Genomic DNA, 16,044 nt, shown 5'->3' with positions numbered 1-16,044 from the left:
CTGACTGAAAATAAAAAATGGACAATTGTTCAATTTTTCTTTCTTTCTTTTTTTTTTTAAATAATTTAAATTGAAAGTGTATATAGATTTACTGTAATTCATTTTAACAGAAAAGCCACGGGAAGCTTGTTTTGATCCTGGAAATATCATGAATGGGACAAGAATTGGAGCAGACTTTAAGCTCGGTTCAACTATTACTTATCAGTGTGATTCTGGATATAAGATTATTGATCCTTCAACTATAACATGTGTAATTGGTGCAGATGGAAAGCCAGCATGGAACAGAGCATTGCCATCTTGTAATGGTATGTATTGTTTTCTTACCTTGTCCCCTTGGTAAATTCAATTTCTCAGACCCTGAGGCTGTTTAGACTATTTCTACACATATAGCTGGTATAAAAAAAAAAGAGGTCAAAAAATAAGAATTATGATGTGTTGGACTATAGCTTAGTCAAGTATTTAAAAATAGCTTTAAACTCTGGAATCAACATAAGTTCATATGATGACTACAATGTAATATGTAAGTTTCTTTAGGCACATTCTTTAGATAGATATCACAAGCATCTCAATACTGCATTAATTGTCACCGTATCATAAGAATAATAGTTACTGAGGTAGAAAGTTAAAATGACATCTCAGAGCTATGGCTAACTAATTTATCCTCTATCCCATGTTTCAACATTTGTATTGCATGTATATATATCTATGGAACAATTTTAACAAATCAAAAGGAAGTTACATATATTAGTTAATTAGCATCAAATACTGATTTATATATGTTGAAAAATTACCTCCTGCAAAGTTTTAGGTTTTCAATTATAGGAAAAGACAATTTAGAAGGAAATATTGAAGCTTGTTTTAAATTAAGTATAGGTGACATACTTTCTTTCCAGTGAAATGTTTGTGACTTGAAAATTTCATCTGGTAAATAGAAGATAGACTTTGTGGCTTGCTTTATGGTATCCTCAAAGCAAGAAGAGAAGGAAATATGAAGATTTTAAATTCATGGCATAAACTGATTCCTTGTGATATTTGAATTTCACCTCAGCCACATAATCCTATTCTGCCTACAGACAGATCAAACTTGTTATGTTCTATCATTACATTGGATTTTTGAATAATTCATGCAAGCAGCTAAGAGAAGACATGGATTTGTAATATTAATTGCTGCCTGTATAAGAAAGTTAAACTTGCAAAGATATTTCAAGTTTGATTTTAAAGACCTGTCAGGGAGCAGAAAGAGCAGGTCTGCTCCACAAGGGCCAGGAGCCAAGGTTGTCCAAAGCCCATGCTATGCCCTCACTCACTACGCACAGTTCCACAACACGAGCCGGGTCAGCAGAGCCAGGAGCTGGTAACAGGGTACTTGCGTTGCCCCAGACCAATGACCTTGTTGTTCACCTGGGCCACAGATCATTCTCAGAGCTACTTTCCAGGCAGTTGTTAAATTATAATCTGCTATATGTAAGATACCTACAGTAGGGTAATGTTGATTTACTTTGTTCCTCATAGTAGAATGGTATTTTCCTATCTGTAGCTATAAATTCTGTAGCTATAAAAAGTTTCTCTTCATCTTTCTGTTCTTTTTCTATATACATATGAAGCCAAAGATTTTTTTATACATATAATCTATGTGCTTTTTCATAATCATCTAGGAAGCTATGAAAAATAAGGCAATTCAAGCATACATTCACAAAATAGAATCCTTGGCATTCTGTGCAGGGTACTGTCAGTGTATCTATGAGTTCCTCTGAGACACAAGATAACTGTGCTATTTATTTATGTAGTACTGTATTTTTTCCTGAGCTTTTTTTAATATAGATGGATATAGAAAGATATTCTAATAAAAACCCCATGTAAATTCTGAGTTTACAGTGTCTTTCAATTAAATAATTTATACTTCCAATCCAACATGAATACTTGTAGTCAAGTAAAACTCTCATGTATTCTAATTTTAAATAAATTATATTAAATATTATATCCTGAGAAAGAACCATTTTATATTTCAGTACAGTAAAACCAAATAAAACCAAAACCAGTAAACTGGCACTTTTTGATCTTGGGATTTTTTTTTTTTTGGACTTAACTAATACAGACAACTCAATTGATACATGTTTCTTTCTGGTTTTTTTCTAGCTCCATGTGGAGGGCAGTATACTGGATCAGAGGGAGTTGTTTTGTCACCAAACTATCCTCATAATTACACTGCTGGGCAGACTTGCCATTATTCGATAACTGTTCCTAAAGAATTTGGTAAGAATTTCTTCTATTATCAATCATTATCATTGTTCTACTGTTCATGTGTCCTTTATGTGTAATAACGACCTAAGATTTTCAATATATTGCAAATTATTTATAAGAAATAAATATATTCCTGGTATAGAAATTGATTCTAGGGTTTTGACCTTTTACTTCTCCCTAGAGGAATCAATAGATTTCAACCAAGCCATCACTGTCTGCTATCCAAGTGTATTCTGAACACCTTCATTGATTATATTATTCATCATCATAGGATAATCATGCATTCAAGCTTCCTGCAAAGTAAAATCAAGTGTCAAAACCAAAGCTTTTATATTCTTCTTATATTTTAACTTTTTGTTTTTCATGTTTTAACAAGGGCAAGATGAGTAGAATAATCACATTTAAGCGGTACAGTGAAGGGCATGGAAGCAATTTTACACAAAACTACAAGAAATGTTTGTGAGAAATCACAAAACCAATTATTTCAATGTGTCAAAATGCTTGCACAAAATCTCTAAAACTTGTGCAATTGTATGTAGGGTGTGGTTTTCTGCAAAGCAGGGTTTTTCTAATTCAAATCCAGACAAATAGCAATAAGATGCATTTTACTACTACTTGTTTACCAAAAGAATGAATTCACAGCAACTAGATGTATTTGGTACCTTCTATATGCAACAAAACCTGTAAGGACTCAGATGTAAATAAGACACAGGAGGAGACTAGAGTGACAAATTAATATTTTTATTGACTTGGTTTTACTGGGTTACTGTTTCAATTGCTATTTGATATTTGAATTCAGTGAACCATTTGATATTTACTAGTGAGACATTGTATAACTAATTGATTTATTAATAAACTTTTAATTATGTACAGTTGAAGTGCAAATTAAGTAGCAAAATGACAAAGCTGGTAACATATTGGTATTTTTAGTATTTGATCAGCTTTTATATCTTTCTGATAAAATATGTACTTATGCAAAGTTTAAAAAATTGACAAATCAGTAAGTTTAAAAAAATCTTACATTAAAACCAGAAGAGCAACTAATCATATGTGATAGTTGTTAAGGTTGGTAATGTCATTTTGGTAAAAACTTTTCTTTTTAGATATTCTGTTTCCTTATTCTCATAGGTACCTAGGCAATAAGGAATAAGGTCTGTTTGAATGGACATTACAGTTTTGGGGAAAGTGTGAATTAATAATTTTTGGGGTTTTTTTAAAAAAAGGAAATAATGAAAAACAAATAGTATTCTTATTACATAAGTTTAATGCAACTGTTTTATCATGATACAAAATAAAGTAAATTGGAAAGATTCATGCAGAAATTCACTGGTTACTAAGACAAGCAAAAATATGTCCTTAAATTTGTTTTTAAAGACTAAGTTCTTTTATCTTCTCTAGTTTTATTTTTTCCTCTCTTTTTTTTTTTTTTTTTTTTTTTTTTTTTTTTTTTTTTTTTTTTTTTTTTTTTTTTTTTTTTTTTTTTTTTTTTTTTTTTTAATGCAGTTGTGTTTGGACAATTTGCCTATTTTCAGACAGCTTTGAATGATGTGGCAGAATTATTTGATGGAGAAAACTCTCAGGCTAGACTTCTTAGTTCACTGTCTGGATCTCACTCAGGTAATTAATAAAGAAAAAGAAGTATACATTTCTCATACAGCTCAGCATGAAAAAAAAATCAAGACAATGTTATAAATTTCATTTGGAAATAAAGTCATTGGAACAGGATGCCAAGGGAAATGGAACACCCTTCTAAATCTTTAAATCAAGAATTTATTCTTGATTCTGGAACATATGGTTTAGGCAAGAATTGATTACTGGGGTAAGTGTAGAAATTATTGAATTAAATTCTCAGAATTCTATGTAAGAGGGTAGATTGGATGCTATAATTATCTCCTCTGCTGCTAAACTTTTTGAATTATACATCTACATATTCTGAATGACTAATTTAAACACAAATTACTTGTATTTAAAAAATTATCTGTATGCAAACATGCAACTACACTAAAAGCAGGTCAGCTGTTGCATTCAGGTAACTATAGCAAAATGTTGACCTTCTGAAATCATAATTAAGGTTATATGAATTTCAGCATGGTCAGAATTTCCACTGTATGCATATATAAAATGACTGGGTTAATCTCCAGGGGATAATATACAAATATATTTCTGCAGCTATGAATGTGTCATACACTCCTAGTATTTAGGAAATTTTATATGTAAGTTAAAGATTTTTGCAATCCAGGGATTTTCATGGCTTCTTGGCTTTAACTTTGAATAACTGGAGAGATACTTCATTTGAAAAGAATATAACACATATATATTTGATTTATAGAAAATATAATATTATTTGAAAAACTCAGCTCAATATTTTCCTCTGGTGAATCCTAGCTATTTTTGCCGTAAGAAGACTTCACAAACAAATTTTAAGATTTGTTTAATTACTGGTATAATTTCAGCAACAAAAGAAATTTAAATTTTTAAATTTAGGAGATCATCCAAGCACCAAATTTTACTGCAGCAAAGTTTTATATAAGTTGAAGTTAATGTTTGTTTTCACAGAAAACATTTGAAAATATTTGAAAAGAATTTACAATCATTATTTTTATTTATTCCTAATGACATATCTGACTTACATAGATCTAGGATAGAATTCTGTTACATGGAATCACTAGTTGCAATAATATAAAATTAATCAAAGTGAAAGAATTATAAATCCTATTTACCTAATAATGCAAGGTATTTTAAATGAGTGCATTATCATTAATTTCAGTAGCATTTCTTAAAATATGGGTTGATACAGTCCAGTGAGAATAAAAACACTAGTCATGTGGAGTAGAATCCTTGCAGTGTAGAAGTACTGCACTTTTGTCTGTAGTGTTTCATTACCGAACTCTTATCATGACTCCTGACAGATCTGTCAGGAAAGGAGATAAATTATATTAAACATCTTTATTAATCCTCAAGTCAGAAATAAAATTTACAAAACTATAAGAAAGTTAATAATATAACATAGTTCATGTGTGATCATATATTTTATTGAAACCACTATATAAAGCAAGTCATGGATTTGCTCTCTCATATTTCAGTTTCAATCTTAAAATGATAAACATCTCATGAAGATCCCTGTGGCATTTTTCAAATATTATTAATTGTTTAATGTGTTTTGCAAGGCAAAGTAAAGCTTTCAGTCACAGAAAAGAGTTAACTAAAAATTCTTCTAATGATTTTGGCCCCAGGTGGCAGTAGGGTTCTCAAGTCAAGTAGTTTATTTGAGCTCTAGTTCCAACAGCTGCAGTAAATGTCAGAAGGTTTATGTTGTTCAATCAGGAAGCCTTTTTATTTTGACAAGTTTCAAATCTCTAGTGGCAAATTTAATTTTGTAAAATGATATTTATGTTTTCTTTAACTATAGAGGAAAACATAGGACTATGTATTTTAACAGTATACTTGATTCCATACTGAAGAGCTATAAGTCTTGAAGTCTTGTTTCTGGTTTGTGAAAAAAATTAAATTTTAATTGTTGTAAAAAGTTAAAACAAAAAAAATTTTTATAATTTATTTTCTGTTTCCATTTGTAGGAGAGACATTGCCTTTGGCTACATCTAATCAAATTCTTCTGCGATTCAGTGCTAAGAGTGGGGCATCAGCCAGAGGGTTTCACTTCGTTTACCAAGGTAAACGTGTCCACTTTTCCTGCAAGACACTAGTGCGAGCTTCGTGAAGTGTATTATCATTAATTCTTCATAGGTCTTCACATATTGCTTTTAATATGAGTGGCTTCATAATATGACTTTCATAATATGACTTTTTAATATGACTGGCTTCATAAAGGCAGTTGTCTGCGTTGGATCTATCTGGCCCCATGGACTCGAATATATCCAGCCTTTCTCAGTAGTCTGTGACCTGTTGCTCCCTGACTGCTGAGTGAGTTCAAGGTTTTGGGGAGTTTCCTTAGTTGTATTAGTCTTTTGCAGTACTCCCACTTGATTTTTCAAGAGTTTTTGTTCAGGCTGCTAAGGAATTCCCTCTTCTTGAGAGCTTGGAGAGAAAATTACTATGGCAGAGTCCATTAGGCAGTTTCAGTATTGAAGCGTGGATGGAAGACTTACTGGTCTGTTTCTGCCCCGACTGAACTTGAGGAGATATTATATGCATGTCTGCACAGTGCAGCTGCAATGCAAGAAAGAAGCAGCAGACCAAGTCTATTAGTATGCTGCTGGGTGGATTAGTACACTAAGCTGATCTCTGTGTCCTGGAGAATGCAGTCTGGTGACACCTGGACCATTATTTACAGATTCATTGCCTGCAGTCCCAAAGGGACTCCTGGGCAGTTCACTAGATGTATTGCACACATACCCAATAAGTGTAATGAGACAGTCATTGAACACGTTTGTTTTTTGTGTGCTAGTTTTTCAGCTTTACTAAATTGGAGTGTAAAATTAGCTTTGGGTAGTTTTAAATAATATTATCAAGATTACTAACTTCCTTTTTAATTTTTGGCTATTTTTCTTTTTTACATTGGAGCACAGTCATATTTTGACACAGCAAATAAATGCAAAGAACTGTCTCACCTCAAGAATATTTCCACTGTTGTAAGGAGATTGTTGGACTGTTTTTTAAGCCTTCATACTTCTATGTTTATAGAAAGATATCACCATGACTGCACACTCTATTTTAGATATACTTTAAGATATCATTACCTGCCCTTTTTACACATCAAAAGCATCACTTCCATTAAAATTTATCATGGAAAATTAATCATAAAAGATGGGGAATATAAGATTCTGGAATTATAAAAGAGCTTTCAGCATTCAATTCTTATCCATTTGCATATGAATGACATCCTTCTGTCTAAGTCTATTTGATTGTCATATGCCTAAAGTGTTATTTTTTGCTGCTTTATAAGAATTCATAGTGATACAAACTCACAATTCTATTAGCTGTATGTGTATATATACACACACATAGATTACTGTTGAACTGGAAGTCTCCAGGTGAGGACAATGCTATGCCTCATTTAATTAATTTGTGGTTTTAGTGACTGTAACAAATAGATTTTAACAAATGAGAAGAAAATGAGTCAGACAAAGTCACTTTATTTGTGTCAGGAGAATCATGAAACTGTTTGAATATAGAGGAATTTTAATATATTTAAAATATATATATACACATGTATTGGTTAAAGAAGTAGTGGCATTTAATAACCTCTATTATTTTGAGATTTTTTTCTTTCTTCTTTTGAAGCATGTGATCATACTTCCAATGACCACCTGCTTGATAGCCTTTTAAATACTCCAGAGAATGACATCCACTCTCACACTGAACACAGTAATCTGGTCTGCAAAGTCAATCATTTTATTTATTGCCCTCTATTTCAGGTTGACCTTCTTCTCTGTTCACTTTTCCACTGGGCTGATTTCAATTTTGTTTCACAGCAGTATGAAACATTTACTAAAAGATAATTACTGCAGAAAATGGAATGCCTGTGTGATACAGCTTGAGAAGTGTAGGTTGCCAACACTATAGGCGAAAGCTAGAATAAAAGCTAGAGGGGAAAAAAGTTATTGCTTGCATTATTTCACATTCTGGTTTGAGCATGCAACAGATAGCTCTTGATTCAGATTTAATGGATTTTGTAATGCCACTTTCTCAAAAACTTCTTTTTAGCTGTATATGTCATCTATGCCCTCATTTCTTTCTCTCAGATGATCACATTTCCTTGTATTTCATACAATAGATAAAGACTATCTGTAATATCAGACTGAATGAATATCCAGTCTTTCAAACTATTAGGGTCAGGTATGTTGATGTATGCTAGGAACAATCACATTTAAGGAGACTGGGAATTATATTTTTGTTCAGGTTATGTTATATTGGTCTTCCAGCTAAGACATCACCTAAGAAACAAGAGCTTTTATTTTTGTATAGCTGAGGCTGCAGCAGTACAGAGTTCTCTCCTTAAATAGCAAAGTAATGACCTTCCTACCATCCAAAAATTTATGGAGTTTTAATTTTAATACTTGTCCTCTTCTACTTGCTCTACCACATGAGCGCATGAACTAATTTATGAGGTCAAATGAGATTTTAAAGAGGATTATTAAGAAAGTTACCATACTAGGATCAGAAGGATTGTGTGATAAAGACAAAGGGAAACAAGAATATAGGAGGAATACGACTTTAACAATTAAGTTGATCTAATCTGTGACAAGAATAAAATACATAGCCACACATTGTCTGTTAAATTTAATTAGAGAGCAGAACTAAGACTGTTAATATTATTTTACGTATGTGTTACTGTGACACATTATGTCTTACTTTAAAGCAGACATCCTAGAGAGGTGGTTGATGCCCCAAGCCTGTCAGTGTTCAAGAGACCTTTGAAAAGTGCCCTTAATAACATGTTAATATTATGACCTGGTAAGTCCTGAATTGGAAAAGCAGTTGGACTAAATGATCGTTGTAGGTCTCTTCCAACTAAAGTAGTCTATTGGTGAGAGGCATTCCAGCTGAGCTGTCAGCTGTGTCACTTTTTATTTTCTGAACTTTTTATAGATGTTTGAAACTGTACTACATTTTACCATGGACTATTTAATTCTAAATCCCATTTTAAACAGAATGAAACTATCTCACTTTGTTTTTATGTCTAGCTTCCATTACATGTATTCTTAAGGCAGTTCTTTTTAAAATAGGAGGAAACAATTACAAAAAGAGTACCTGTTACAGTGATTGTGCATCTTTAACATTTCTTGTCCCACTGTAACACAGCATTAGTAAACCCTGTGAAAAACTGAGTAAAAATGTCAATTTTAACATGGCATTGAGTGTTTCTTTCTGACAATAGAATAATCTGACACAACTCTAGCCGTGGATATTCATGGCTGATCTCGGTAAAATAGTGGCTTTTTGTCTGAAAAGGAAGCACATAACAGTACTTCTTCTTTGTGAACTCATTTAAAAGTACTACTAAACTGTGCCTATTTTTTTTCTTCTATCAGAGATAGCTAGCTCACAGGAAAATAACTTTTGTAAGGCAGTATTATAATGAAACCAGATAATCAAATACCCTTTGTTGAGAGGTACTGAAAATTCTAGTTATGCAAAAAAATCTGTTTGGTTTACTAGTGCATGTATGCAAATTTCCAGATGTGATTACTGAAAATTATAGGATTTTCTTCCATAGCTTACTCCCTTTTGAGAAACTGGGTGAAAAAATGCATAGAGAAAGGTGGTATTCCCATAAAAGGCCAAACAAGAGTTTCTTCCACACAATGAATGAGAAATACTCCAGAAGAGATGTTGAAATTCTCAGTCAGGTTGTGTAGCCTCTTATGTAAGATAGATAAGCTTTAGGCAAGTGTAAGGCTAAAAGTTTAACTAGCAGTGGGCTGAGGTGGTGACCTGTCTGGGAGGAGGTCTAGGACTACCATGACCCACTCACAAATAGCTTCCTCTGAAGCTGGCATAAACAAGCTCTCACATGCCAAAGCTTCCACTAGTCATAGGAGCACCTACGTGGTGCCTGTTCTCAAAAACATCTGAGAGTGACAACTGCTTTGGGGCAGAGATGCTTCTGGGTATGTGCTGCTAGAGACACTGATAGAGAGTTTGTTGGAGATACTCTTGAAAAGAGACCTTCCTTGCCCCGAAAGGCTAGTATTTTCAAAGAGACTGTGGCCTGTGCGTAACCCCTGCTGGAGTGGGAACACCTCAGAGGGGTTGGCAGCCTGTGAAAGTCCATGTTCTGCAGCAGGGAGCATCTTTAAGCAACTGTAGCACATGAGTGACCTACAGTGGAGTAAGAACACTGAGAAACAGAGTGATGTGAAAACTTGAAGTGAAAAATAGGAGAAAAATGAGTAAAACACAAAGTACATCAAAGCAAAAAGAAAAAATGAAGCAGAAAGATACAGGCTACATATGCCTTGTTGTTCACTTAGTGAGCAGGGTAGCTAAACAAAGAGGGGAGGGTGTGCAGGTGTGCACATGAACACATGGAAATACTACTTATCACTGTTACAGGCCAGCAAAGGAATTTAAACATGATGCTATAAAATAAAACTAACCATGATTCTGTTTACACTAGTGAGCCTGAAGCATCATGTCTAAAATTTTGCCTGGAATAAAGTGTAACACCCACCCCTTTTTCTTTTTTTTTCCTGTGCTATTCTGTGCCTTTCTTACTTAAGAACTAAATGGCAAGCAATTTTTATATTACTTGAACAGTATAACTAGTTTAGTTAGAACTGGTCTAAAAATCCAAAGAATGTTCAGTGATGCTCTAAAGTAATTCTTGAAGAAACCAAGCTGATCAAGCAAAGCCTTTGATCATGCCAAATACTCATACAGAAAAAGGTGCTTATATTTAAATATTTTAATGCATATATATTTTATTATACTGTAAAACATAGATGATACTGCACAAAAATTACACTTCTATTATTTTCTATATAAATTTTATATATTTTTTTAATTGACACTTACTATCTAACTGCAAAATGAAATGTAGTAAGAACAGGTTTGACACACAAACAACATGCGCAATACCAAGAGTCAGTAGGTCTAAAAACATCTTTTATAAACAAGTGGTTATAAAAAACAAAGCCAAAGGGAAAATAAGCCCATGGGCCTCCAATAAATTTTATTATTTTGCTCTTTATATGTTGCTTACTGTCTTTTAACTGTTCTTGTATCATACCAGATTTATGAATTCCCAGAAACTACTGGTAAAAATAATTGTTGTCAACACAAAACACAGACATAGCCTGGAGGGTGTATTGTTATCACTTTGTATTCTCCAGTATGAGAAATCAAACATTTGTAAGATATTTCATTGTCTTTACATTTGATTATCTACATCATAATATTTTTCTTGGCTTCTAGTGAGAAGGCAAAGCCCCCATATTTATTAAGTGAAGTAGGTGGTAAATATAGTATCCTGTCTTTAGATAGCTACAGAAACACCTACTGATCTTCTCATGCCTAAACACATGCATGAAAAGCTCTCCAACCTGCCATGGCACTCGTATGATTGTACACAGTCCCAGCCCAAAAGTACATTCCAAAAGAATAAGGCCATTCTTTGAGAAGAGAGGAGCAGGGCAAGTAAAATTAATTGAGCTCTGTCCTAAAAGAAACAATAAGCTTTTTATTGGTCTATTTATTTATTTTTTACTATGACTGTCACTTGTATTCATGGCTTTTATTTTGATTTTTTCTCACTTTATACAGCTGTTCCACGCACAAGTGATACACAGTGCAGCTCAGTTCCAGAGCCTAGGTATGGAAGGAGGATTGGCTCCGAGTTTTCAGCAGGCTCTGTTGTTCGATTTGAGTGTAGTCCTGGTTATCTACTACAAGGCTCAAAAGCTATCCGATGTCAGTCTGTCCCTAATGCCTTGGCTCAATGGAATGACACAGTGCCAAGCTGCGTAGGTAAGCAATTACATTTAAGTCGTCTGTTCTGTCACACGTCTCTGAATTAGAGTTCGGGAACTGTTTGAGAAAATAGTGGTTAACACATATATTCCCTCTCCTTCGATTAATATCAGTCATGCCCAATTTAAAAGAGCAGTTTTCCATATCAAAAAGTAATTGAGTACCAGCTGGCTAGCAGACAATATAGTGTTTCATATAATGACTTGGATTTTATGAACAAGTGTGATGCACATTTTCTTAAACATTCATTATTTTCATGACTTATCTACAGCTTGAAATACTGGACAGAATTTATTTCTGCAGAAGTGTCTTTACCTGTTTTGTTACACAGCATTTACTGTGTATTTCTATCACACATAGGATGAGGATTTCTTTTTTAAGCAGAACCATATGTGTACGTTGAATAATGACAGCATTATTAAGTATAGCTAACTTTCTTTAGTGTGTCAATAGACATGCACTGGAATAGTGTTCAGCACATCACCTTTTTTTTTTTTTTTGGTAAATGTTCTTGGATTTATATCCAAAAGTCATTGCTAGTAATGGGAATTTACTCTATAACTAATTAGAGTGTTCTAAAAATAAATGTAGGTGTCCTATTTTCTCTGTATTCTGGTGGATTTTTTTGTTTGTTTAGTTTTGTTCTGTTTTCTTGAACCTTAAAGAAGAACATGTATATCAGTATAAATATTTTATGTACTACGCTGCTTTCCCAGCTAGATCCAATACTGGAACTGTCTTAGGCTGTGGGTAAGTTAGAAAATTTCTGTCAATCATGATTGTGTTTAATGTTATGTCTTTATAGTTTGTTGTTACTCTCAGGTAAGACATGATTAGGCTTTGATGCTGGGTTTTTCTGGACTGCACATATTCAAAATGAAGTTGATTTCTGAATTTTTTATTCATGCAGGTTGTATCTTATGCTTGATATCATTCACATATTTTAGATAACGAGCTTCCCAAGTTCAGATGATTACTTCATGTCTACGTGTTTATGCTACAAAAGCTAATTATTATAATGATCTTAGTAACATTATTACTATTCTTCTGTTATCTGTAGTGGTTTAAGTTGTGTAATAATTTGTGATAATACTTTCTTTCAGTGCCATGCAGTGGGAATTTTACTGAGCGCAGAGGTACTATTCTTTCACCAGGTTACCCTGAACCTTATGGTAACAGCTTGAATTGTGTGTGGAAAATCATAGTGACTGAGGGATCAGGTATTCAGGCAAGTCTGTATTCTGTCAAGCATGGAATATTAAGTACTTTCTTTATTTCTCTAGAAATTTCTTAAAATAGTAATCAGATAATTCTGGGTGGGTACTTGACATATTTGTGGTCCAATTTTCTAATTATTTTTCTTTGGTTTGCATCATTTTATGTTACTTTATTTTCACATGATGTTATGAATCAGAAATGATTGACTAGGAGTTTTCTGGTTTAACTGTGTAGTATTTTGGAAACAGGTCCTGATCCTTTAGTCTGTTATGCAAATGCCAACCCTGTCTATCTGCTAGGGTATTGCTGAGGCACTTGAGAGGCCTGCAATTATCTTGATTATCTTATCTTTTACATCTTGAATAACTATTTAAAATGATGCAACATACATGCAGAATCCTTCTTACTTACTTAGTGCCACATTTTCTAAGAATTAATACAATGTAAAATGTGAATGTTAATGTTTTATTTACACTTTTTTCACTGAGGTGTCCTTGTTCAGATCTCCTATTTTTATTTTCTTTAGGATAGATTCTCTTTTTATTTTGTTGTTTCTAAAACATTTCAAAATGCATATGGCTAGTTGGCCTAAAAAGTTCCATGATTGTGTTTTACAGATACAGGTCATCAGCTTTGCCACTGAACATAATTGGGACTCCCTTGAAATATATGATGGTGGAGATGTGACAGCACCACGTCTTGGGAGCTTTTCAGGTGAGGATATGCCATGGTTTAAAGATATATTTAAAGTTTTACATATAGATGTGTGAGAGAACATGTCTTTGTTTGCTCACACATATAGACAAGGAGTATGTATTACATAATTTGTGATATCATTATGAAATATTCTTATTTTAGTAGGAGACTTCAGGTGCTGTAAGCATGTCAGTATGCAAATTCAAAGACATTTTCAGAAGAAAATATGATACTAATTTTTTTAACTTTGATTGGTGGGATTTAGTTGATAATACTTTCAAAAAAAATTATTTATCTTACCTACCCCTCCTGTAGAGTAGATATAGTGATATAAATTGGTACTGACATTCAAAGAGCTTCCTTCAATAACTTTGACTTAATTTATCCGTATTAGCCTCCCTTTTCAGGAAAAACTTGAAGCATTCAATATTTATTCAAACTACCAGGCCCCACAGAACAAAGATAATTCATACAACTGGAACATAACAAAAACGAGTTGTTTAAAATGTGCATCAAGCACATATACTTTTACTCCTTTTATATGAGATTATTTTTATAGAAAGAGTATGTTCTATAAACCAAAACAGGAGAAAAGGATTAAATCATGAATAATAACCCAGACTCCTGATCATGGATCTGATTCTGGTGTAGCTAAAACATTTCGTGGATTTTTGCTTCTCTGATGATTTCATGAACTTTTAAAGTCTGGGTGCATATTGGATTAGTAAGGAAATGGAAGATGAACTGAAAAATTAGCCCCATATAATTTATTTGGCTATTGAATTAATTAATTTGAAATTGCATCTCAAAATTTTCATATTGAAATGCATTGTGGGTTAACCTTAGTAGGCAGCTTGCTCACTTCCAACAGTGGAATGAGGGAGAGAAAGGGAAGACTAAAAGTAGAATAACTCATGGGTTGAGATATAAGCGTTTCGGTAAAAGCTGCATGTGTAAGCAAAGCAAAAGGAACTAGTTTACCATTTCCTATGTGCAGGCAGGTGTTCAGCCACCCCCAGGACCGCAGGGCTCCTCCTTCACACATAATGGCTGCTTGGGAACAGAATGCCGTAACTGCCAACATCCTCCCCTTCCTCTTCGGTCTCCCAGCTTGGTCAGTTGGGTTCAGCTGTCCCCCACCCTCAGCCTTCTCATGAGTGGGAAAGTGTGAGAATGAGATACATTGCTCTTGGTTGCCATTGCTGATACTATAATGAAACATTTAAGTAGAAAACTCATCCTCATTCCCTTTTAAGCCTTTAGGGAGGCAAAAATGTACTTTACTGCCTCCTAGGAGATTTCCCTATTTTCCAGATTGCAGACACGCATTCAAAGGTTGAGAAGCCTGTCAGACTCCAGTATCCTAACCTGATATCCATCTATATGAGTATTAGATGGAGATATCTTCACTCAAGCTATCATCAGTGATATCTGCTCCTGCCCTTTAAGTGCCATTTCTCTGTTTTGATAATACAGGAAGTCCAAAACAATTAGGACACTGTAGACACTACATCTGGTTACCACACTGAATCAAATCTTCCATACTTCATATACCCAATCCCAGAAAAAGCAGATTTTGGCAAGTGAATAATAGACTTGCAGTTAGATTATAGAGTCATAAAATCATGGAACAATCTAGGCTGGAAAGGTTCTCACAAGATCATCTAGTTCAACCTTTTGTGCAAAAGGGAAGCTAGATGAGATTGTCCAGCACTCTGACCAGTCACATCTTGAAAACCTCTGGTGATGGGGACTCTACCACGTCCCTAGGGAGGCTGTCCCGGTGCGTGATTGTTCCCACTGTGAAAAAGTTCTTTCTAATGTTGAGATGAAACCTCTACTAATGCAACTTGCTCCTTGTCTTCTCCTTGTGGCTCCCAGCAAAGTGAGAGCTTCTGTGCTTCTTGTAGCAGCCCTTTAATTACTGGAATACTGTGATGAAGTCCCTCTGAGCCTCCTCTTTCTCAGGGAGAAGAGACCTAACTCTTTCAGTGTTTCCTCATAGGGGAGGTTCTTTAGACCTTTGATCATCTTTGTGGTCATCCTTTGGAACCTCTCCAGTCTTTCCTTGTCTCTCTTGCATTGAGGGGACTGGAACGGGACACAATACTCCACGCAAGGCCTGAAGAGTGCTGAGTAGAGTGGTATAATCACATCTTTATTTCTGCTAGTAATGTCCCTCTGGATGCAGCTCAGGAACCTATTTGCCTTCCCTGCTGCAGCAGTGCACTGCTGATTCATGTTCAGCTTGTCCACTAGGACCCTCATCTCCCTTTCAGCTGCTCCCTAGCAACATGAATCCCAGCCTCTACCAGGCTGTTTTGGTTATTCTGGAACACATATAGGACTTCACACTTGTCTTTGTAAAGTCATACTCTTCTTGCTACTCTTTCAATCTTTCCCAGTCTCAGTATAAGATGGCTGACAAGTCAGCCTCATCACTCAGTTTTGTGTCAT

At 34.2% G+C, this 16,044-nt stretch overlaps 1 protein-coding gene across 1 annotated transcript in view; it reads left to right on the top strand.

Moving 5' to 3' along the window:
- The window catches only part of LOC114064379 (CUB and sushi domain-containing protein 1), a gene marked incomplete at both ends in the record, with an annotated part of 349,288 nt that overhangs the window by 229,542 nt on the left and 103,702 nt on the right, over window positions 1–16,044 (top strand). Inside the window, 7 exons of the mRNA XM_027897375.1 lie at window positions 111–305; window positions 2,137–2,253; window positions 3,745–3,858; window positions 5,817–5,912; window positions 11,467–11,670; window positions 12,777–12,901; window positions 13,509–13,605. Coding sequence (XP_027753176.1) covers window positions 111–305; window positions 2,137–2,253; window positions 3,745–3,858; window positions 5,817–5,912; window positions 11,467–11,670; window positions 12,777–12,901; window positions 13,509–13,605 — 948 coding nt within the window. The remainder of the gene's footprint in view (window positions 1–110; window positions 306–2,136; window positions 2,254–3,744; window positions 3,859–5,816; window positions 5,913–11,466; window positions 11,671–12,776; window positions 12,902–13,508; window positions 13,606–16,044) is intronic.

This window comes from Empidonax traillii, unplaced genomic scaffold (genome assembly GCF_003031625.1).
Source record: "Empidonax traillii isolate 1590-97213 ecotype Southwest subspecies unplaced genomic scaffold, ASM303162v1 scaffold539:size425684, whole genome shotgun sequence".
Lineage (NCBI taxonomy): Eukaryota > Metazoa > Chordata > Aves > Passeriformes > Tyrannidae > Empidonax > Empidonax traillii.
This window is presented reverse-complemented; position numbering and strand designations above follow the sequence as displayed.